This window comes from Gobius niger (genome assembly GCF_951799975.1).
Source record: "Gobius niger genome assembly, chromosome: 8".
Classification (NCBI taxonomy): Eukaryota; Metazoa; Chordata; class Actinopteri; order Gobiiformes; family Gobiidae; genus Gobius; species Gobius niger.
In genome coordinates, this window is record NC_136859.1 from 11,382,723 (window position 1) to 11,406,356 (window position 23,634).

The following is a 23,634-nucleotide window of genomic DNA, read 5'->3' on the forward strand; positions in this document are numbered from 1 at the left end:
AAACTAAAAATAATTCATCCTAGAGCATCATAGAGGCCACAGTGATGGAAAATGTAAGGCGCTGTGCTTACCACTGGGTCACCGAAAGGTCAAATACTTACTAATAAAAGTTGTTTTTTACCACATAATGCAGCTTTAATCAATAAATCCAGAATAATTCGAAACATTTCTGTAAAATTTTGAATAGATGTGGGTCTTTTTCGATTCTCAGCCTTTGAATGTTACTCATGCCCTCCTCCACTGTCAGACCCGTAACCTCTGCCTGCCCTCAGACACAGCCGATGCCGATGAAAGGCACAGTTTCCTGGGCTTCGCGTCGTTCCTGGCTCAGCTCGGGCCGCACCCGTTCCTCCCGGAGCTCCTGGGGGTGGTGTCTCTGAAGGCGCCTCTTGTCACCGTCATCGAGGAGCTGGAGAACAGAGACCTGCTCAGTCTCCTGTGGCGATGCAGACAGGTATAAACACAGCATCCAAACGCCAAAAAAAAAAAAAAAAAGATACATGTCCTTCATAAGCTCCCTAATGTTGTTGATAGGAACAAGCAGACCCTCCGTGTGAGATGACGGAGAGAATAATCTGCACAATGGCTACACAAGTGGCTTCAGCGCTGGTAAACCACTCCCTCAAAACACACTTTCGATGTATGTGGTGAAATCCTTTACTTCGTCCTCATCGTGTGTTTCGTTTGGCTGCCTGTGTAGGAGTTTTTGCACAGTAAAGACCTGCTCCATGGGAATATTCGAGCCCGCAGCGTCCTGGTGAGCAGAGGGTACACGGCTAAACTCTGGGGGCTCCATGGGGTCTACACCCGTAAAAACCAGCAGGGCACACAGAAGGACGACCCCAGTATGAAGAAGTGGCAGGCCCCCGAGCGACTGGCCAAGAGACCGTTCAACCACAGCAGCGACATGTGAGTAACTAAGACGGCAGCAAATAGTTTGATCACATATACTCGGTTACTGGAAGTTTAACCTGAACCGAGCACATTTTCTCCAGTTCGACTTTAACCAAATCTAAAAGCTTCTTGAAATGTCAAAATAGCGACAGAAAGAAGATGAAAACGAGGAGGAAGAAGTCACAAAAACTCAAGAAAAAAATGACAAAAGAGCATAGAAAAAATGTGATGAAAAAGTAACAAATCATGTGATGAAAAAGCAACAAAAAATGTGATGAAAAAGCAACAAAAAATGTGATGAAAAAGTAACAAAAATGAAGAAAAATGACAAAAAATGACGGAAAAAAGAATGTGCTGAAAAATGTGAAGAAAAATGACAAAAAGTGATGAAAAATGACAAAAATATGAAAAAATTACAAGTATGATTTTTTTTTTTAAATGAAAAAAATCTGATGGAAAAAATGGACGAAAAAGTAACAAAAATGTGAAGCAAAAATGAAAAAAAAATCAGATGGGGAAAAAAAAAAAGATGGAAAAATGATAAAAATGTGACGAAAAAATAACAAAAAATGATGAAAAAAATAAATAAAATCAGATTGAAATAATTACAAAAAAGTGGCAAAAAATTTAACAAAGACACAACAAAAATGTCCAAAAAAAAAAGGGACGTTAGCGCGGCAACAACACAAGGAAAAAGATCCTTCAAGATGAGTTTTGTAGGTCAAATGTGGCGTTACTCTGGCCTATAAGCCCCAGTCGAGAAGCTTTTAGATTTGGGTAAAACTGAACTGGAGAAAATGCGCTCGGTTAAGGCGGGGGGTTAAGAGAATAAAAAGAAAGAAAGAAATGTGTAAGTGATTTTTCTTCTTTTCCTATTGCACACTATACGTTTTATTATTAGTAGTCGTCTATTACAATATCGTGTAGTGGTCATTTCTTCTCTTCTTTTGCAGATGGTCATTTGGAGTCTTGTTGTTCGAAATGGCATCACTCGGTGGGAAAGCATTACTCTCCTGATTCATTTACATTCATTCATTCACTGATGATTTGTTACATCAAATTCAAATCTATATTTTAGGAGAAGCACCGTTTGCTGAAATTCCTGTCACTGAGCTGATGCAGTTTCACCAGCGAGGGAAGAATCTGAAAAAGCCGCCCAACTGCTCCAACACGCTGTGAGTATTGACATATTATCATAACAAACCTGGAGATTTAACCTGGAGATGAAAACCCACATGAGCACGATTTGGCTTGATAAGATTGTTATGGCTGATTTTAACTTTAGATGGAAAACTTTAACACAGCCATCTTCAGGGTGTCTGCCGTTTGACTCACACAAAAAAGCACTTTCAATAACAAAAACTCACGTTGCCAGTGTCGATTCAGTTTCCAATCTTTTATTTTCTTTTTTATCAAAGACCATGTCAGTCACCCTCCAAACTGGTCTGTCCTCCCGCCCACCTGTCTCCCCAACTTGACCTGATTACCTGTGGCCTAGTTTCCTTTGACCCGCCCACTACCACTATGAAACGTGCTAAAATTTAGAAATACTTTAACCTTTTAAACCCCCGCCTTAACTGAGTGCTTTTTCTCTAGTTCAGCTTTACCCAAATCGAAAGGTTTACAGCCTATAGGCCAGTGTAACGCCTCATTTGAAAGCTAAGACCTTCAAAACTCGTCTAAAGGGATATTTTACCTCGCGTTGTTGTCACTATTTCATTGCTTTTATGCCACTTTTTCATCAATTTTTTTTTTATACGTTTGTGCTGCTCTTTTGTTGCAACATCCTTCAGGAAGCTTTCAGATTTGGGTAAAGACAAACTGGAGAAAATGTGCTCGGTTTAGGTGGAGGTAAAGAAAATGCAAAAAAGAGCAACAGAAAAGACACAAAAAAAATCACAAAATTACAAAAAATATGATGAAAAATGTGATTAAAAAACGACAAAAATGCGATGAAAAAAGGGAAGAAAAAATGGAAAAAAAAAAAGTGATGACAGAATTTTAAAAAGTCATGAAAAATAAAAAAATTAAAAGTCATGAATTAAAAAGTCATGAAAAAATGACAAAAATGTATTTAAAAAAATGACAAAAATGTGATGAAAACTTCAAAGCCAAACTGGAGAAAATGTGCTTGGTTAAGGCTAAAGAGGCTAAATTGTCTTGAAGGACCAGCTGACCCTCCTGATGTCTATATCAATGGTGCCTAAAGTGCGGCCCTTTGGCTTCTTGTTGAATTGCACACATCATGAGAAACATTTCATTGTTGGGAAAGAGCTGGTTTTAAGGTTCCATGCTTAATTAATGGGTTAAAACCCCGTTAAATGCACATCCACACCTTACTTCAATATGCGTCCATTAATGATAAAAGTTTGGACACCCCTGATCTATATGATGTGCCACCCCTGGAGTTCACATACTCTCCTTTTCCATTTCAGATACTCCATCATTAAGACCTGCAGTCACTGGAAGGAGAGCGATCGACCCTCTTTAACAGAGCTGACCAAAAAACTGTCCTCTGCTGAGAAGAGCGCGTCCGACAAACCCATCAAGTCGCCCGGGATCGTGAACATAGAGCAGTACCTGCAGGAGGCCGGGTACGGGGAGACCAACAACTACACGGTTTTCTAAAAGGTGGCATTCACGTATTATTCTTAAAGGGATATTTCAGGATTTTTTTTTCCTAGTTATCCAGAGTGTTGCCGATTTCTGGAGATATTTTTTTTGTAATTCATGCGGTTTTTATATTTGAAGAGTTTCGTGGCGCTAGGCTAGTGCAAGGCTAACACATTTCTACGACATCAGCTAGCCTGCATTAATAACAGTTTGACCCGCTCCACAGTGCACCTGAGGCAAATCACACAGAATAATTTACCCATTTTGCATTTAAAATAACTTATATTTGAGCAGCATCAGCTTCTTGGTTGTAAGCTACGCAGCGGCGGAGTGATCTGCTAGAAAATAGTCCCTCAAAATGCGATCATTCATGTTATGCCAGGTCAGTTATATTCCAAATATTATTCTATTAACACAGACATTTATATTGTTAGTGGGTCAGACTGTTTTTAATGCAGGCTAGCTGAAACCACAGAAATGCGCTAGCCTTGTACTAGCCTAGCGCCACGAAACTCTTCAAATATAAGAACTGCATGAATTACAAAGAAAATATCTCAACACTCTGGGTAACTAGGAAATGAGGCCCTATGTCAAAAATCCTGAAATATCCCTTTAAGAGCCCATTGTTTGAAGTTGAGATGGGGGGCAGCCAAACCAGTCGTCACCAACCAGTACTTTGTGATCTACAGACAGATCTCAGGCTGAATTCACACTAGGAATGACTTGAAAATGGAGTTTGTCGACCCAATCCGACTCTTAACACTGTCCCCTTTAGAGATTTCTTTCTGTTCCTCGCCTTGAGTGCCAAAGATTTACCCCATAAGGCACTTGTTGAATGTTATTGCAAGCGGATATAGGTAAAAAACGCTTTGGTTCTTCGGAGTTTTAAACTTGAACAAAGGTATGTGCTAAATTATTGTGTATTAAATGTTTGTGACATTACGGTTCTATGTACCACGATATGTAAACACGAATGAGCTGCATGTCACTTTATGACAGTTTACAAATCTTGTTTTTAATAGAGAAGGAAAATATCTAATATATTTGTAAAGGCAAAATGTGAAATGTTTACAGGATAAGAGTGTAAATAAAATAATTGATGGAAACAAACAGGTTATCTTTATTGGCAGTACTGCATACGTGTACACAGAGAACTCCCATTGAGCCCTTAAAATATCTCTTTATTGTAATACAGCTTTAGTGTGTGTGGAAAAATACATTTGTAGTAAAAACAGAAGTACAAAACTAGATTTTAATAAAAGGTGTAAAACTATCTACTTCCAAAAACCAGGTAAGTTTATGATTGCAGCCTGGTTTAAAAACAACTAAGGGAAAAATAAAAGGTTTCATACAGCTAAAGTTAAAGCACCAGGCGACTATATCAAGAAGGCGACTCTTTTACCCCAGAGGTTAACGGAGGCTCTGCACTTGTATCATTTCCTTTCTAAATAGAACTCTCAATGTCCCAGGACCGAGTGTCTAAAGTAACAAAAAACTAACAAATGTAGACTTGACACTCATTTGGTTTCTGCTGACGAGCTATTGCTATTCTGTAACATCACCTGCATAACCTACACTGAGTTTAGCACCGGATACTTGTGTCGGGCAATGCTTAAAATACTTTCATGTCTTTGTTCTTGTGAAATAAGGTTGCACATTCATGGTCCAAACAGTAAACATTCAAAACTTCCCATACGCGATTTGTACACAGCCTGCTCCAAAGCGAAGACGCTACTTGGACTTGACTAAGCGAAAAGGTTAAGATTAGATGTTTTAACTCATCTGCTTAGCCGAGTCGTGGTGGTGTCTTTTCTTTGGCCGTGGCAGAGCGTGTTCAGCCTCGGCTCAGTCGCGCAGGCTGTTGATGGAGGCACAGATTTTGAGCGCGGGGCCCAGTTTAATGTTCATGGTGGAGATGAGGTGGTCCTCCCGCAGCAACAGCAGAGCCTGTCCGTCGATCTCCTGCGACAAAAAGTGAGCAGCCAGTTCCTCGCAGCCTAAAACACAACAAACACAGAGTATGTCACAGAGAGTTTGAGAAGTTAAGGCCGCATCCAGGGTAGCTCCAGCTTTGGCTTAGTGAAATTTAAAGCAGTACTAAGTAACGTGTTCACCTTAATAAATCCTTTTCGTAGTCCCTGTGGGGGTAATACAAGTGTTTATGGGATGATTGGCGGGTCTTTCATCTCCCCCTGGTGTCTCAAGCCAGAAAACCAGGTTTGCAACTTCACTGCCACCGGTGCGGAGAAAGCAATACACACTAATGGAACCACGAAGAAGAAGCTAACATGCTAACGGGCAAAGCTAACTGCGGGCCAACGTCACTTTAAACAGTATTTACAGCAAAGTTTGAGAGAAAAAAATATATATTTCCATTGTATAATTGGATGCACAGTAACCCTCTCTCCCTTCGCCTTTCCTGTCAGCGTAGTATTTACTCTCCAAGACAATTAATAAGTTAAAAAATCGTAACTTGCTACTACACCTGCAGTTGCACTAATGGCCTCTAGGCAGAAGAGTTACTTAGTACTGCTTTAAGACTTTTAAATACCCTTTTAATGCCATCACGGTGAAATTTAATGCCAATATCTATTTAAATATAAATATTTAAATAAATTACATGTTAAATAAAAAAAATAAAAAAATCTAAATTATAAGCTGATAAGGATGAAATTAGCTTCTAGTCAAAATAATGAAGTTAGTATAAGCAGAAGGGTGTAGTTGAATTCATTTTTGACCAAATTGGTTGGATTAAGCAATTTGTGAAGAGACGTCATTAAACCAGTCTGTCTCTGAACGAACCCCTGGTAAATCAGTCCTGTAGACTAGAGCTAGGACTTCAGTTCTAACCATGTCCTGGACAGAACCAGGACTAAGTGTGCTATAAACGATTATGGTTTGGCGCTCAGTCACCGGGAGCAGGCGTGCATACAGGACTCTGGAGCAGCTTCTCGCTTCTCACACTTGCACATCAACGAGGCGGGTCCATGGCAGGCGTCCACCGCGCAACAGAGATAACGTTTATGCAGCTCTGTCTAAATAGACTGCCTTCACACGTATCGCAAAACACACTATTTTAAGATATACCTAAACGTTACCAGGACATGTTATTCGCCCATCAGTCATTATTGTTACCATCCTGCGCTGCTAAACTAGTTTCCATCCGTCGTCGCACACTCGCACATTCACAGCCCCCGTCACTGACCTTGCAGAGACGAGATGAAGCGGCACACTTCCTCCACGCTCCACTGTCCAGGGGTGGACGAGAGGAAGCTGCCCCCGTCCAGAGCCACTCCTCCTGGGCCAGAGCAGTCGGACTGTGGGGCGCTGTGCTCGGCTCTGGAGCAGGAGCGGGATGAGCTGGGTGACAGCGAGTCATCTTCATCCTCCTCTCCGTCGCTGGACAGCTCCTCAGAGTGACTCGACTCTGAGTGATACTGGGGACAAACGTGGAGTTATTTTAAAAGTTCAACCTCAAATAAAGGACAAGTGCATACACAGAGTAAAAGTGATCTTTCCGTTGTACCTTGATTGGGACGTGTCTGCTTGGTATTTTGTTGGACCTGGAGTCAGAAATGCTCCTGCGCGGTGTGCCTTTGCGTCTGGCTGCAGTCTCAGAAGTTGGGGTCAGTCCTGTACCGCTTCTCCCTCGACTAGTTCTAAAATGTTGACTGCAGCTTACATTGTATCTATGACATTATCCAACATAGCAGTAAACGAAGAGCACAGTCTCCATTGTACAAAAAAGATTGATCTGTACCTCTTGGCGCACGTGTTGGAACAGAATCTCTTGGAGCCTCTGAACTGGCTGGCTGGAGCGAGGTTTCCACAAAACTCACATTTTAATACTAAAACACAAAAAAACATGTTAGATACGGTACTGTACCCTACTTTGTTATTTTAAGCAAAATGTACATTTTAATCATTGCAAACTTACAAGCAGGTCCATTCTCGGAGAATGCCATGAAGGAAAAATCTCTATCCTTGAGGAGTCCTGCAACCTGTAACAAGTTTAAAATAAGATTAAAAAACTACTTTATTGTCGCTAGAGTAATATTTGTCGTCTGCATTTGATCTGTCCTTAAATGCAGCTGAGATAACGTATCAGAAGCCTGGGGGCTCATCTCCACATCTTTTATTTATTCATTTGGTCAGAACAGCGCATGTTCACTGCTTTATTGCCATTAAGTAAACAGGAACCCAATACAAAAGTAGAGCAGGAGAATTTATTGCATGTAAGTGGGGAAAAAAAGATGTTTTCATTTTGCTCTGTTCATCAACTAAACATAAAATATTTTCAAGGGGCTATCTCATGCAAAATCGACTTTTTGGAGCTTTTAGCCATGTTGTAATGCTATTTCCTTATCAAAAACACCCCCAGAGAGGTTTTTGGCTTCATTCACGCAATTAAGTAATCCTCCGGAATCCTGCTCTCTGAGCAGCTGCTCCGCCCTCTGCTGGAAAACGACTGAGTTGTGACACAGACGTTTTTTACATCAGTGTCAAACAGGAAGAGCCCGACGTCTGTAATGTAATACAATACGGCCTGATTTGAATTTGCTAAACATTTTTTAAAATTATTTCTAAATGTAAAAAAAAAGGAAGTAACTGACGCGTCTGCGCTGCCCCTGCAGCCAAAACAAACGCACCCCCTGAACGTCTGAACAGATGTCATGTTTGCACTGAAATTTGTGAAGGAGCTCTTTCTAACCTACTCTGGACACGCCTGTTCTTTTTTATTACGGAGAAATGCACGTTTACGAGGACAGGACTTTATTCAACCTTCCTAAAGAAGTGTTTTTCTGTGACAGTCTCTGTTTACATTATGGTACTCGCGTTGGTTATAAAAGTTAATCCACTTTGATTCTGGCGAAGGTTCACCAAACATCCATCAATTGATGGATCAGCCAGGACAGAGCGGTGAGTCAATCAAAACGCATGTTAGTGTGTTAGCCATTTATGAAGCTTATAACTTATAACTGCATTGTGCAGTAACTTCACTTATTGCTGTGATATTTATATTTCTTACTGCTAATAATGCATGGGCGGATTAGCTCGGAGAGAGGGGGCAGAATTAACAGAGTCTTCCGGGTTTACAAAATACCTCCAGAAAATACTTATTTTTCTCACAAAAAATAGCACTCCTTTGAGGTAGAGGTACAATATATCATATAAATGCCTATACTTTACTTTGGGATGGATAAAAGAGCATGATACAGATCCTTTAAAATACTGCAATTACAGGTGCACAAGTCAAATTGTATATTTCTGAAGTGAAAGTGAGAAGGGAGCTGTAACTTACTGGGAAGGGCTCTGCTCCCTCCTGGATGACAAAGCCCTCGATGAGATGTGTGAGGACTTGAGGCTTGACCACGGCCTGAGGAAGAGGAGCTCGCTCTTTTTCACCGAGCCCGACCCTCGACAGCGGCGGAGGCAGAGACAGAGTCGGGGGAAGAGTGAAGGCGGCGGCGGCAGCGACAGGAAGGGCTGGAATCAGAATCACTGCTTTATTACCAAGTAAACAGGAACCACCAACAAATATCAGAGAGAATAATAAAGAAAGATGTTTTAATCTGTTCTGCGCATCAACTAAAGGTAATTGTGACTAATAATTTTCCTGGAGTCGTGTTTTACCGGAGTCCTTGGTTGGAGCCGGAGACAGAGGAGGAGCTGCATCTTTGACGGATATACAGTCGAGCGGTTCAGACGTCAGCTCAGAGGGAGCGTCACAGTCAGACTTCCTCTTCAGAGATCCAACAAGAGGTTTAGTCTACAATCAAAAGTGTACAACTAATCACAAGGTTCGATTCAAGTAGCAGCAAAATGTCATGCTTTTTAATGGCATTTTATTATTTTTTTATGCCACATAGGGTTGTGCCGATGGACGATATTATCGGCCTGTGGAGCAGCTTCAAAAACGTAAGCTACGACGCAAACATGTACTACATATTGTCCCGTTCACCCACTGTTTCAGCAAATGCAAATAATAAGCTCCGATTTACATTCGTATTAGTGTGATAAGAGCCTTGGTATTGAAGAGTTGATGCTATGAATAAGTCGTTCTCCTCTCAGACTTTACGCACGAGTTTTAACACATTTCTGTTGCAAAAGTCGTGTTCCATGACAGTGTTCAGATCATGTTTAGCTTCGATCCATTTATCCTGCAATCTCACATTTTCCTAAGATAAATAGTAATATGCAGCTTATAGGCTATGTAAATGTCTTTAAAAAATGCTTATACAATATAGTGAGAAATGGACGATATCATCGTCCATCACGATGGTTCACTGTAAACATCGTCAACGGCCAATTAAGGGAACATCGCCCAACCCTAATGCCACAAACACAAAATGGCTTTACCCAAATCTAAAAGCTTCTTGAAAAAAAGCATCAAAGCAGAGACAAAAACGATGATGAAAATAGAACTAAAAAATGACTTTAAAAAAAGCAACAAAAGAGCGACCCTAATATTAAAAACAAAGTAGGTTTTCATTTTTAAAAAAAAGGACATTTAGATGTCATTTTTGCTCTATTTGAGTCTGTGTTTACTAGAGAACGATTAATCGGTTAATAAAATAGTTGTCGACAATTTCAATAATCTATTAGTTGTTTCAGCCCTACAAAAAAGCAACAAAAAGTGAGGATGGAAATGCTGCAATAAAGCATAAAAAGGCTACAGAAAACAAACAAAAAACAAGGTAAAACTGGCGTAAAATGAAAGGTTGATGCCCCGTGTAAGCCCTGAGCATAATCTGCTGGTGAATCTTACCATATTGGCTGCAGAGTTGTTGGGGGCGCTGACTGGCCCCACTGTTTGCTCCTGGGTTGCGCTGCTGCGGATTGGTGCCAGAGCCACGGCCTGGACGCCTCCCGCTGAGCTCTGCCGCGCCCCCACCAGCTGCACCGGGACGTGTGGCAGAGGGTTCTGCGCGGCGGCCGGACTGCTGGGAGGGGCGGGCAGGATGGGCGTGGGGTGTCGGGGGGGTAACTGCATGGGCAAACGGTGGCCCAGGGGCGTTTTGGGCTGGATGGGCACTGGGCCTTTGTCTGCGGTGGCTTGCTGCAAAGGCTGAACGACGAGAGTCTGAGTATTTACATTGGCTTTGGGAGTGACAGAGGCAATGGGGTAACCTTGTGTGGAGGTGGAGACGTTTGACGTGGGCACCAGAATGACCGGGGCAGAGGAGGGGGACAGGAGGAGCTGGGACAGAGGCAGGGCGGGGGAGGAGGGCGTCGGCGCCACAGAAGCCGCAGGAGTCACGGTCTTCACGGAGAGGTTCGACTGCGGGTTAAAGGGTTTGGCTCCTTGCTGCTGAGGCGGCACCTGCTGCTGCTGCTGCGGAGTCTGGCCGAAGCCGGTGCCGTCTTTTCTCTCGACGAACTCCGATTTAACCGCTAACGTTCTCGGGGCGGTCGCGTGGTGGAGGGTGAGGTTTTGCACCTAAAAATGAAAGGACAAAAAATGAACAGAATTAGTAAGAGAACCTTTTGATATGGTATTGGGTACAAGCAAATCAACAATAAATGTATACGAAAAAACTATTACAAATGCACAAAGACTATGTAGGAGATATAATTTAGGTTTTCTGCAAAGAGCTAAATATTTATGTGTGAAAACAGCTAATTCTGTATCTATTATTTATTATTTCAGTCTTGGGCTCTGTAACTTATCGAATATTTCAGAAACTGCCACTTGGGTACTTTCTCTGATCTTTTTCGAGATTGTGTTCAGACCTGGTCATTGTCAGTCTGGCTGTTTCCATTTGCAGCATTGGCCTCGTGTTGCTGTTGCTGCTGAGGCTTAGCCTGAGCCACTGTGGCCACTGTAGCCGTCGCGGTTCCCCCGGGCATGAAGATGAACTGAGAGGCCAGAGGAGCCCTGAGAGAGCGATTCACCTGCAAGAACAAGAGTCCTTTATTTGTACATTTATACAATATACTATAGATACAGAATACTTCCCTACATAATTCTCAAAGCACTTTATATCCACAAAAAATTAAAGGGATATTTCAGGATTTTTGACATAGGGCCTCATTTCCTAGTTATCCAGACTGTTGCTGATTTCTGGAGATATATTTTTTTGTAATTTATGCAGTATTTGAAGTTACGTGGCGCTAGGCTAGCGCATTTATCAGCTAGCCTGCATTAAAAACAGTCTGACCCGCGCGACATCAAGCAGTTCTTATATTTGAAGAGTTTCGTGGCGCTAGGCTAGTGCAAGGCTAGCACATTTCTACGATATCAGCTAGCCTGCATTAAAAACCTGAGGCAAATCACTTATAACGCCAGACTAACCATATAAATGTCTGTGTTGATAGAATATTTTTTGGAATATAACTGACATTTTCAGGGACTAATTTCTAGCAGATCACTCCGCCGCTGCATAGCTTATACAACCACGAAGATGATGCTGCTCAAATATAAGGTATTTTAAATGAAAAAATGGTTAAAATTATCTATCAACACAGACATTTATATCATTAGTCTGGCGTTATAAGTGATTTGCCTCAGGTTTTTAATGCAGGCTAGCTGATATCGTAGAAATGTGCTAGCCTTGCACTAGCCTAGCGCCACGAAACTCTTCAATTATAAGAACTGCTTGAATTACAAAAAAAAATATCTCCAGAAATCCGCAACACTCTGGATAACTAGGAAATGAGGCCCTATGTCAAAAATCCTGATAAATCCCTTTAAGCACACTCAAACGAAGGGAGGCCTTATGGGTTAAGGACAGAATGACAGCATTTAACAACAATCAATCAAATGAGTTACTATGACCCATTCATAAACTTTTCATATTCATAAACTTACTCTTAAATACATCTGTCCTTGTCCCGCAGAGTTTCCCCCAATCAGCACTGACTGGTTAAGGGTTGTTGTAGCACACGTCACCGGGATGTGGGGGCGTGGAGTGGTCCCCCCTGCAGCGGAGGCGGTGTTAAGGTTCACCTAGAAAATGAAAAGGTATATGTGGATCCAATCAAATAATCATGATCAAAACATAAATGATTTACATTTGCGTTACATTTGCGGTTGTCTGTGAGGCGCCGTTACTCGGTGTATTGGACTGTCGACTTGCAGCCAGTGTTGCCTATTATAAAAAAGACCAAGCATAAAGGGTTTCATCTTTGGTTAAAGAAATAATTATACTAGTGGCAGACAGCGTCACCTGTTGAACAGCGGCCAGGTTTTGTAGTTGAGCGCTGCTGATCTGCTGCTGGAGCATGAGCTGCTGAAAATACTGCGCGGCATTGGGCTGTCTCTGCAGAGCCTGTAGAGCCTGAAGTGACACATGTATTAAATGTTGGAAAAAAGCAACAAAACCATTTCATTACCAGTTCAAAATAGTGGGTGCAAGCACCATATTTAGCAAACATTTGCCTCTGTGTTTCCGAAAAGCCTGTTATTAGGCCTGTCACGATAACAAATTTGAAGTTCGATATACTGGGGCAGGAAAGTATTGCGATAAACGATATTATTAACTCTAACGATACTAGATATTGTAAACTCTCAGGCATAAACATTAACAGTAAACCTTTGTTCTAAAAGTGTATCCTCATTCAGTGGGGAAAAAAGTATTTGGTCAGTTCCCCATAGACTTCCCATTGGATTTTGGCCAAATACTTTTTTCCCCACTGCATCTTGAAATACCACACAAGCTGCAATAAACATGAAATATAACAATATACAATTTGCTTCAGTTAAAAATCAAAGTTTAACAAAGAAAAAATAGGGGAAAATGCTAATAAATGTACAGCCGATAAATATCGAGCCCAAAAATATATCGTTGATCTTGCATTTCTTGAACAATAAGTCGATACAGTAATTATCGTGACAACCCTACCTGTCATCCTCCCAAAATTAATTTAAATAAGAATAATAATAACATTTTCCAACGTTTCTCGTAAATAGGCCACATGTCAGAGCCTTGTCAGAAAACACATTTTCAAGTTAGATTTGACCTCAGCTCATTAAGAGATCATGTTTTGTTTGAACATGCCCGTTATGTAGCAGGACTCAAAACCCTCTATTTTCTGCTTCAATGTAAAGACTATACGCACATATTTTACAACAGGGTCAGGAAATTTGGTACGGAATAACCTGAAATAAATATATCGAAATAGCATAATTGGACCGAGCAAACAGTAAAAAACAGTAAAAATCATATTTCTTTATATTTTCTCTGTTGTATAGAGTTTGGGAATGTGATGTCATATCGCTAAGCATTATGGGATTAGCAGCAATTGCAAACTAATGGAGATTATTGTTCACATTAAAACACTTGGACACCACAGTGTAACTCAGCAGCTAACGGAGCTGTTCCACGGCTATTTTCTCCACTTTTTATACTGTTTTTAGCCAATGTTGGTCAATGGAAATGTCTGCTAACAGCTGCAAAGATGGCGGATCTCCATGGTAACTGGAATTTCCCAAACTCTATTATGTATTCAACTTTACTGATACCAATTCAAACCGCTCTGCATCACATTTGGTTCATGATACAAACTCATGTGATCTATAAATTAGTTTTTTGTCCACATTAAGAGGCAGTAGAGCAAATGAACACTACAGTCATGAAGTGTTGGTGAAAGCTTCAACGCTTCATGGGGCTTCATCTCACCATCACTACATTCCAGCCAAATCTGCCCCACCGTTTTTAACACAGATTGAAATGTGTAGTTATTGCAGAAAAACGAACCTGTACGGCCTGTCTCTCGTACAAAGACATGTGGGCGATCTGTGCAGTGCGAGGGTTTCCATTGGTCTGAGCGGCATTCCCATTAGAGGTTCCTGTGTTTTGCTCCTCGTTTGAATCCATGAGTGCACCTGTAAACATAGATTTATATTCATGCACACATACTAAATTGTTGTAACATTTACGAAAACAAAAACAACCTCGCGCGTCAAGAATAAACTAAACATACGTGCACTGTCGGCTGCGTGACTGACAGGTAACGACTCAAATTAAATTATTATTTTTAAATTAATTAATACATTGTGCCGCACAAATAGTTGATAGAAGACATTAAGTAAAAATAAAATGAAAAGTATATTTAGCTCCCCTAGTCTTGCAGACCTCCTTCATGACACTTTTAGTACATGTTTTTGAGAATGTTTGGGCAGATGCAGATGCTAACTAACTAACAACGTAGCAACGCGAAGCAGCAACTGGTCGCTGAAAGCGGTTTTCCAGAGACAAACTCACAACGTGTGTTATTACCTGCTCTGCGCGTTATGAGAGTTTCCAATAATTAACTGCAAAACTATTTTAAATCCGAATAATCTTCATTTGCACAATAATCGACCGTTTACGTTACTTTTTTCAGTAAAATTTGGCTCCAACTTTCCCCCCGCCCCTTTTTCTACTTCCATGTAGCAAAATATGAAACGGACAGAGCGCCACCTGCTGGTCAGGAGGGTTAAATACAGCGTCACTAAAAAGCCTTCTACTGAAGTATTCAAAAAATTAAACAATGGAGTACAGTTTTTCTGTTACCTTATAAGTATATTCTCAATAATTATTTAAAATTATACATAGATATCACCCAGTAAAAGATTATATTTGTCGTTTTTTAAAAGATGTAGCAATTGCTCCTTTTGTCAAGGTGATGGTGAAAGTATTGAACATTTATTCGTGGAATGTCCTTTTGTTTGCACTTTTTGGTCTGATGTACAGAACTACCTCACAAGAATAATTGGAAAGAGTATTACATTGACACAAATTCATATTTTACTGACCTTTGATAACACCACCTTCACTTCAGATGAATCATTTATAATACATTTAATTATAACACTAGCAAAATATTATATCCACAAAATGAAATGGTGTGAAACAATACCCTCATGGCTACATTTTAAAGAATCTGATTTAAAAATGTATTTGGCCTCGTTTGAGAAAATGAATGTAAATAATAAAAGAACATCACTCTTCTTGAAAAATACAATCTTATTTTGAATTAGCAGACGAGAGAGATAAGTAAAGCTTTGCACAAAAACAAGAGCAATTGCATTAGCATACCACGGTGCACTGGTATGCGTTGGTGAATAAGCATTTTAACTCAGAGCCAGAAGAGCAACTCAGAGTCCAGCATAGATTAAACACAGTCAGGCTGAGACAAAGTGTCCAGATAAACTGGTTCACGGATTATCTACGTTTTTATTCTTTATTATTTAAACCCACTTGATACATTCACTCTGTAAAGATGAGTGCACTTAGGTGTCTATTTAGTTTGCCACTAAAATGGAAAGAGGAAAAGAAAAATACAAAGTTGTATAGTTTGTGTAAATTTCATATGAAAAAGCTAAGAAAGCAAACACCTGTACACATACATTTAAATAGATCAAACCATTGTTGGGATCTAAACTTTTACAGTTTTGATGAACATCTTTCAAGTCAAACCTTTGAATTATAACAACCAATATTTTGATGGCGCTTCAAGCATTGTTTAAGTAATTACTACAATGTGGAAGACATTAACGTTAACTTTCTAAAGAGACAATCCCTTTCACAGTAGCAGCCGATACAAGCATGTTGAATCTTTCTACTAATATAAGCCATTTTAGAGCACTCTCACAACAGCTCCAGTTTACAAATATACATACATATATTGTGATTTAGTACATTCTGTCAAGACTCTTTGGAGTTGTAAGCAAAATATTACTGGTTTGCAACAGGAAAAAAAAAAGTGACCAATAAAAGCAAAATACATATGACGTCTAATCAGAGCAGAGACGATCAGTGCACAAAAAAGCCTGCAAAAGGAATGCTGACAAATAATTCACTAAAGAAAAGCAAATTAACATATTCCCCAACTTTTCTTCAACTCTTTTTCAGAAACTCTCAATTTACGCGAATGTTTTCTGCCGAGTCACTCATGTGTCAGACAGAAAACCTCACGATGAAAAAAGCAGTGTACGAAAGGATCACATGTGTCAGCCACATGAGTAATATGCCCTCTTCAGAAACACACTTTTGTGTCGGTCCTAAACCAACTCAAAGAAACAGACTGGTGCACAGGGTCACGTTTATCCGACCTGTGGAAGTAAACAACGTTCAGACAGTTTTAGTCTCTGGCAAAATGAGGTCACATTGGTAGAAGGTGGTCGTCTCTCTCCTCTGGCTCCTCCTCCGGCTCAGAGGCCACGCCCCTGTAAGCGTTAGGCTCCTCTCGTTTCCGTGAGCGGCACACAAAGTCACATCCATCCTGAGGTGAACAAAAGCAGAGAGACATTGTATATCTGGGGTGTATTATTCATATTCATAATGAAGTTTATTTATAATGCAGTTTATATATGCACACAAAAGAGTGCTACAGCAATAGGTTGTGTCAAATCTCACATGCAGGGCAGCGGTCAATATATGGTAATATATAACAAAGGCACCATTTTTTAAAGATATCCAAACAGAAAGTCCATGTTATGTTCTGTTATGTGTTCTGTTTCCATGTAATCCTAACAGTTTAGAATCTTTTCACCAAACACCAATTATGTTTGGATCCCTTTCCAAAGAGCCCCAATACAAACTCTTGGATTATATATTCTGACACCTAGAGCAATAAGTCAAATCGTTGTTTCTACCAATTATGTTTGTGTTATTGAATTAGCCCATAATTTTTTAATACTATTATGAGGAAGTAACTTAACCATGGTTAATTTCTGTTGACAGGGTGCACGTTTACAAGAACCACTGGGGACGAGTTAGAGCACAAACTACGGCCCGCGAGACGATTTAACCCGGCCCCTGACTGAAGTCTCTAGCCCATTCCTGTGCGGAGTTATGATTTTTTTTAACTAAATATCCAGGGTATAAACAACACATTACAGCCACGTGGTAAATGAAGCTTACCATCACAGAGTGCAGAGTGAATGAATAATGGACTACAGTACTTTGAGAAACTTGTGAGACAGGCTTGTAAAGCACAATACAAGTGTAAGCAGTTATTACTTGGGTCACATTACGCATTGATGTTTTATTTGAAAATAGTAGTAGTGGGGATGACTGCGCCAGGTTAGTAATCTCTACTTCACAAAGAGGCCTGCTGCATTTTGTTCTGGGTCATACAATTCTATGTTATAGCCAACCCGCCCCCCCCTCACAGTCAGGAACTACAGTATAATTTGGCCCCCAGAGAAAAAAGTTTGAGGACCCCTGTCGTAGAGGCTCAGTAATTCATCAACTACATTTTACTCACCGCAGACAGATTGCCAATCTCGGACCAAAAAGCATAATTCGGAATCTGATCCATCCCTTTGGCTCCAACAAACAGTCGCTGATATAGAAAACCTCCAATCAGGTAAACAGCAACAAGACAGACCGCACTACAATAAAAAACAAAAAATAAAAAAATGCACAAGTTATACAAGATTATTATGAAGCACTGCAGAAATAATTGTAACAATTTAACTGACATAATAAGTATAATAGCCCCAGCACTCAGTTTTGACTCGATAATCGGGCACACGGCGCTCGTGTCCAGTTCAAACAGATAGAAGCAGTCACTTCTGTCCCTGTCCTCCACAACTGCCTCCAGAGCACCCTGGGGAGTAAAAAAAAGAAAAGAAGAGATTTAACTAAGGAAGGACTAGGGCTGTACGGTTTATTGCTAAATTGTCGTTACCGCATTAGGTTACACAATACTCATCTATTGCAAGAGTCGTAGAGTTTAATTCATACCACTTCTGTCTTTCTGTCACAGGAAATCATGATGATGGCCTTCCTCTTTGCTGAGGAGCAGTGGGTTTTGTAATTTTCTCCATTTTCATAGATCAACATGACCCAATCGCCTGTAATAAAAACATTATTAATTCACAAAGATACAAATCTGACTGTGGGCTTCTTTTTAGGATTTCATTATGTCACATTTCTGATGAAGAGCAGAGATTTAGAAAAAACTTGCGGAACACAAAATCCACATGTAGGGCTGAACTTTCTGCTTTCCTGTATGAAAGGATGTCACTCATGCCTGATTGAATAATGCCTCCACTTTTTGATACAATAATGAGAAAATGAATTCACCTTGTACCAGTTTTTTTCATGCAGACGGACCCATTAACCATAAACTAGGTCAAAACAGCTGCTCCTACCTCTATTTATAACTACGGCCTTTTAGGATGTTACACCAAGTAGACGCCGCCTATTGGTACAGCACAGTACGTACTTCCTCCAATGGCCTTCGTAGAATCATATCTTCCAACCACAGTTGTCACATTTTTCGAGTCAGTTTGAGTAACCCCCGCTCCAACGACACCCCCAGCATCTCCGCAAAACTGGAAAAAATATTTGTAGCTCTCAGCGTCTTTCACCGTAGAGACAAAAAAGCTGAAAACACAAAAAGAAGCAATTACACATGTGCGGGCGTGGGTGCAGTGGCTCAGCGGGACCATTGGCACATGTACTGTACATATCGGCTACCAGCTTTCATGTGGCGAATGAAGTAGCTTGATGAATGATTACAGTACAATCCATTATATACATTTGGATTTAATGGTGTTAAATCTAGGCATTTTCTTACTTTTTATGAAGGAGTGGTGCCAGTCGTTTGAGTTGATTTCTCTCGGAGGCACTTTCGACAGTGAGTTTACATTTGTCTGTGCCATCCTCGGCACTCCTTCCACTTCCGCACAGCATCAGCAGCAGGAGCAGAGTACCCATGGCATGGCTCAGGACCTGGAAACAACATTACATTTTACATTAGTGAGAGGCTTTTCATTTTGGCTGCAAATTATTTATATTAACACTACCCTCCAGTGGAAAATAGTATAGTATAGTATAGTATAGTATAGTATAGTATAGTATAGTATAGTATAGTATAGTATAGTATAGTATAGATAAGATAGATAGAGTATATAAGGCCTACAGTCTAGGGAGTAAGCTCATGTTGATTTTTCTTTGTCATGCACTCATTTTAACAAAGCTTGAGGCTCAGTCAAGACTCTTCACCCAAGTTAAAAATATTATACAGACTTACACATGAATATACCATTCATATTTATTACATTACATACAATAAAGCGTTGGTCGTCAAAGCTTTATGGTTTGTGCAATAGTCTAAACCAGGCAAATGAGGAAACATATGTCAAGCAGACAGAGAACTCTCCTCTCTCAAACGTGGTGGACAATTTGCATAAGCTCCTCTTCACCGTCTTCCGTAGAAGTGTTACCCATACTCGAAACACTGCAAATTAAAATGATCACACTTGCCTCCATTGTTTCTCCAAGTTGTATTCAATAGGAAGTTGTTGCGTAGTAGTAAAGCAGCAGCCTTTTGAAGCACACAAACTGCACTGGGCTTCGTGCTAACGGCGCTTCCTGATTTGGTTCGGCATTTCCAGCTACAAAGTTACGGAACCTCTCTGGAAAGGTTTCGCAAACACGATTTAAAAACCCCGACACTGCCCTACTTTATCAAAAAGCGTTTGTAAATCACTTCAGGGTGACATCCAAAAGCTAACAAGCTACAAGCTACATGCAGGTACAGTGACGGGATGCGGAAGTGAAACTAAACACACACTTGACCACGTGACGGTTATGTACGCTGCGTTCAAGTGATGTCACCGGGGTAGAATTTGTTAGTAAAAATGTACAATCTTATGAAAAAATATATACAATGCTCTGTAAATTATTATTTAAGGACTTGACTGTTGTAATTATTTGCTGTCATCTACTTGCAACAAAAGCTGGCAATAATAGCAGGTGAATTTATTATTTAAAAATACCGGCAGTAACTTCAAAAAGCTGTTCAAAAACATGATACGATTTGACAGAACAAAAATTATCAGCTGCCAAAATTTGTGATTTTTTTGAATATCCAATTATGATAACCCATGCTTCAAGAATTAATCCATTTGAGATAAGAGTTTTATTTCATCAAATAAAAACAATGGCATATGCTCTGCCAATCACCTCCCTGAAGTGTTTCACTTCCGCATCACCTGACCATTGAGGGGTTTACCTGAGAATTATGATGATGAGAATTATAATCCCGTCCAAAAACACAGCAGCTCATTTGTCCACCTGATTTGCGTGACTATTTCAGCTCATATTTTTTCAGGTAGGTAGGTATTAGGCCTATAAGAAACGTAACTTAGTAAATTCAAGTATATAATAATTAACCAAGTTACCTGTAATATGTTATCAGTCGATAGGTTGTGCACAGTAAAGGCTAATAAAAGCCTTTCAAACACGTACTGTCTCCAGTATAAGTAATATGGTAAGGTAAGTTGATAGACTTTAATATAAAACTGAATTGATAAGTGTTATTATTTCAGGCAGGCAGATTGCCAGTTGGTTTGTCAGGTTCGGTGGTAGGTCGTTAGTTTGGATGGATGGATTGATGAAAGAAAAGATGGATAAATGATTAGGAGGTGGAGCCAGACACAGTGCACACAGTAAACATTCTACTGGGGAAACAAAAGAATAATGGTCTTTTCCACATAGCTAATTCTCCTTTAGATTTAATGGTAAAGCAATTATCATTTGAATTTTACCATATAAGATCAAGCTTCAGCATTTCAATTATTATTTACATATCTTTATTTCACACTTAAGACAGCATTTGAGAGACAGACAGCTCAATTTGAACAGTTTATATAAAACAATGGCACATTCAAAATCTCTTATCTTAATGTTTAATTAAGGGGGATGAGCTTTAACTGTGCTTTTGTTTGCTTGATGAGTTCATCCAGGTGGGGGTTTCACTTCAGCGGTGGCGCTGGTGCGAGATCTGTCCCTGGATGTTATCTCTTTCGGCACAGAATTAGTTTACACCCAAAGTTAAATATCTTTAACAGAAACAAAGCGAAATCATTCATTATTTTTTGTGAACAGGGTTAACATTATCATAGCTGTTGCTCCTTTTCAATGTCCAAATGTAAACGTCTTAGGCTGTACTTTAAATGACAAAAGAGAGAATACACACTGCCAACCTGCTTTTAGAATATAAAAAATTAGGTCAGGATATAACATATAAAAAAAATCAATCAAAAAATCATCACAGTTCAAAGTTTACATACAGTCACAGTGCAGCTGATAATGATTGATAAGTATAAGTTACTTAACAGTAGGGTAACAAACATTTTACAACTGCTGTCTTTATTGGCAAAATGAAGAAAATCTTAGAAAATCCACATTTCATTCATTCACATTAGCATAATTCAACAATATCCTGTTTATGTTGCCACCAATTTTATTCATATCAACCATTCTCATTTAAAAAGTCATTTCCTTTTACTTCATTCTTCCTTTCAGAATTCTTTCTTTTATCCTAATCATTTGCTATCGACAGTGTTCTGTTTTGAATAATCTGTAATACTTATAACTATCGATAAAATGTCTTTTTATACTGACATTTAGTATAATCAAGATTAATGATTGACCTACTAATCCAAACTTTCCTACTTAAATGAATCAGCAGTGAAGGGTTATTGTCATGCCCCTCCTGTTCTTGTTCCTACGAGGTGATTGCTCAATCTGAATTATTGGCACCCATGTGACTTTGTTTCACTTTGTTTCCCTTCTTACAGAATCTGGGGAAGTCTTTCCTGAATTGCTACTACTTTCTTTGCTTTCAATCCTTTGGGGACAGTGTGCTCCCCTCCCCCAGCCAATGTCCCAACTCCCTTACCTGGCTGTGCGCTGAGTGCGAACACACCCTGCCTATCTAAGTCAACCAATCGCGGGCTGAAGACTCTGGCTCCAAGGAGGTGTACTTCCTATGTTTGTTGAGCAAAGAATGGGCTAGGCCACAGAGGAGAGAGTGGAGGACTTGTTTTTGCATGGGGGTCTGCTCATATTGACTGTAAAGGGGAGGGAAGAAGGTGCTCTGAACTTTGTTGGACGTACTCAGCACTCTTTGGCTTGATTTATTGGAGGGAGAGGACTGGCCCTGTGTTGTGGAGTAGAGCAGCAGCGACTGAGGACAAAACGGAGAAAAGGAGGAGGGGAGAGATAAGTGTCAATCTGTTGAGACTTGTTTGGGAATTTGAAAAAGGAGGGAGTTGAGGAGAGACGGGCAGAACCAGGGAAAGCGAGGAGAGCTGAGGCGTAAACATTAACTATAAGAATAACACTTAGAAAGAGGTTTATTCTTATTTGCTGGAGGTCGATTGTTTTGCCTTGTTATGTCTGTAATGGCAGCTAGACAATGTGAACGCAGAGAGGAATTTTAGCCTATTATGCAATCTAATGCTTGTGTGCTGAGCTGGAGAGACCTGAGGGGAGACTAGATCTCCCCAACGCAACCTTACAGGTGAGGGGCTTTGCTGTTTTAACATATTTTTGAATGTCATTTGAGTAAATCTGTTGTGGTTTAACCACCAAAACCTCAAATCAACTTATGTCTTGACCTACATGTTACATGCCATGCCTATGTGTCATAGGCCTCATGTGCTCAGACACTTGTGCTACTATACTAGAAAAGACTAAAATTACAAAACTGTGGTCATGGAGGGTATTTATGTGATGGAAAATGTGATGTTTGAATGACATTGTTTGATGTCAAAACATTACCTATATACCTATATGTCTTTGGGAAAACTTAACCAACATACCAAATTAAATGGGTGACTGTATAGTTATTTTACAGACTTTTAAAGTGTGTAAATAAAAGTCAAAAGTATGTAAAACATAACTGAGCAAGCTAATGTAGTGAACATGTTTGCACTTGTTTAAAATGCTTTATTGGCTATAACCAGTGACTGTTTTAGATTTTGTGAAATGCTCTGAGGAGGTGGCAAGTTTCACAGCTAAGAGTCATATTCATGAAGTGGATGTTACTCTCGTTGTTAAAATAGTACTTCAAGCGCTTGGAATTGATTTAATTTTAATGGTTGATTGTGTGTTCCTTGCAGACATATGGTACTATGGGGACAAAAAGGCCCGGCCGGACCATCTTTGACACTGTGCCTAACGTAAGCATGTCTGAACACAGTAAACTTCAACCTGGTGGAAAAATCTCCAGAGACCCAAGTCCTAGACCAGCGATAACCGCCCAAACTGATCGGGGAAGAGAGGGCGGCCACGAGGACGAATGGAGGCGGGACAGGGACGTGGACAGGAGAAGAGACAAGGAGCAGAGATACAAAGAGCCCATAGAGCCGCCGAAGGACAGATACTATGACAGAGA

At 40.1% G+C, this 23,634-nt stretch overlaps 3 protein-coding genes across 3 annotated transcripts in view; 1 reads left to right on the forward strand and 2 right to left on the reverse strand.

The window, feature by feature from the left end:
• styk1b (serine/threonine/tyrosine kinase 1b) overlaps positions 1–3,552 on the forward strand; it is a gene marked incomplete at its 5' end in the record, with an annotated part of 7,223 nt that extends 3,671 nt beyond the window's left edge. Inside the window, 6 exons of the mRNA XM_079561646.1 lie at positions 273–454; positions 535–609; positions 701–909; positions 1,848–1,888; positions 1,973–2,069; positions 3,330–3,552. Coding sequence (XP_079417772.1) covers positions 273–454; positions 535–609; positions 701–909; positions 1,848–1,888; positions 1,973–2,069; positions 3,330–3,522 — 797 coding nt within the window. The 3' untranslated portion in view covers positions 3,523–3,552. The remainder of the gene's footprint in view (positions 1–272; positions 455–534; positions 610–700; positions 910–1,847; positions 1,889–1,972; positions 2,070–3,329) is intronic.
• A 1,384-nt stretch (positions 3,553–4,936) lies between these two features.
• On the reverse strand, positions 4,937–14,867 carry phc1 (polyhomeotic homolog 1). Its single transcript, XM_079562110.1, has 14 exons — positions 14,730–14,867; positions 14,208–14,335; positions 12,678–12,788; positions 12,534–12,599; positions 12,320–12,457; positions 11,242–11,403; positions 10,277–10,948; positions 9,142–9,277; positions 8,810–8,994; positions 7,445–7,508; positions 7,268–7,355; positions 7,034–7,196; positions 6,713–6,944; positions 4,937–5,504 (listed from the first exon to the last, which is right to left on the reverse strand). Exons 2-14 carry the CDS (start codon positions 14,325–14,327, stop codon positions 5,353–5,355), a joined length of 2,289 nt encoding a protein of 762 aa, XP_079418236.1. The 5' UTR covers positions 14,328–14,335; positions 14,730–14,867; the 3' UTR covers positions 4,937–5,352.
• A 621-nt stretch (positions 14,868–15,488) lies between these two features.
• m6pr (mannose-6-phosphate receptor (cation dependent)) lies at positions 15,489–19,996 on the reverse strand. Its single transcript, XM_079562121.1, has 7 exons — positions 19,713–19,996; positions 19,024–19,178; positions 18,670–18,830; positions 18,186–18,295; positions 17,921–18,048; positions 17,704–17,830; positions 15,489–16,716 (listed from the first exon to the last, which is right to left on the reverse strand). The coding sequence occupies exons 1-7, from the start codon at positions 19,716–19,718 to the stop codon at positions 16,597–16,599; spliced, it is 807 nt and encodes a 268-aa protein (XP_079418247.1). The 5' UTR covers positions 19,719–19,996; the 3' UTR covers positions 15,489–16,596.
• Positions 19,997–23,634: the final 3,638 nt, after the last annotated feature.

What these genes read in the sequence shown, in the direction of transcription:
- m6pr (XM_079562121.1), bottom strand. An exon ending in GTGACAGAAAGACAGAAGTG is followed by an intron (nt 18,049 to 18,185) that starts GTATGAATTAAA and finishes TTTACTCCCCAG; the next exon opens with GGTGCTCTGGAGGCAGTTGT. An exon ending in AGATTGGCAATCTGTCTGCG is followed by an intron (nt 16,717 to 17,703) that starts GTGAGTAAAATG and finishes TGTTCACCTCAG; the next exon opens with GATGGATGTGACTTTGTGTG.
- phc1 (XM_079562110.1), bottom strand. Translation starts at nt 14,327, where the DNA reads ATGGATTCAAACGAGGAGCAAAACACAGGAACCTCTAATGGGAATGCC. An exon ending in AGGGAGCAGAGCCCTTCCCA is followed by an intron (nt 7,509 to 8,809) that starts GTAAGTTACAGC and finishes AACTTGTTACAG; the next exon opens with GTTGCAGGACTCCTCAAGGA. An exon ending in CTTCATCTCGTCTCTGCAAG is followed by an intron (nt 5,505 to 6,712) that starts GTCAGTGACGGG and finishes GTTGTGTTTTAG; the next exon opens with GCTGCGAGGAACTGGCTGCT.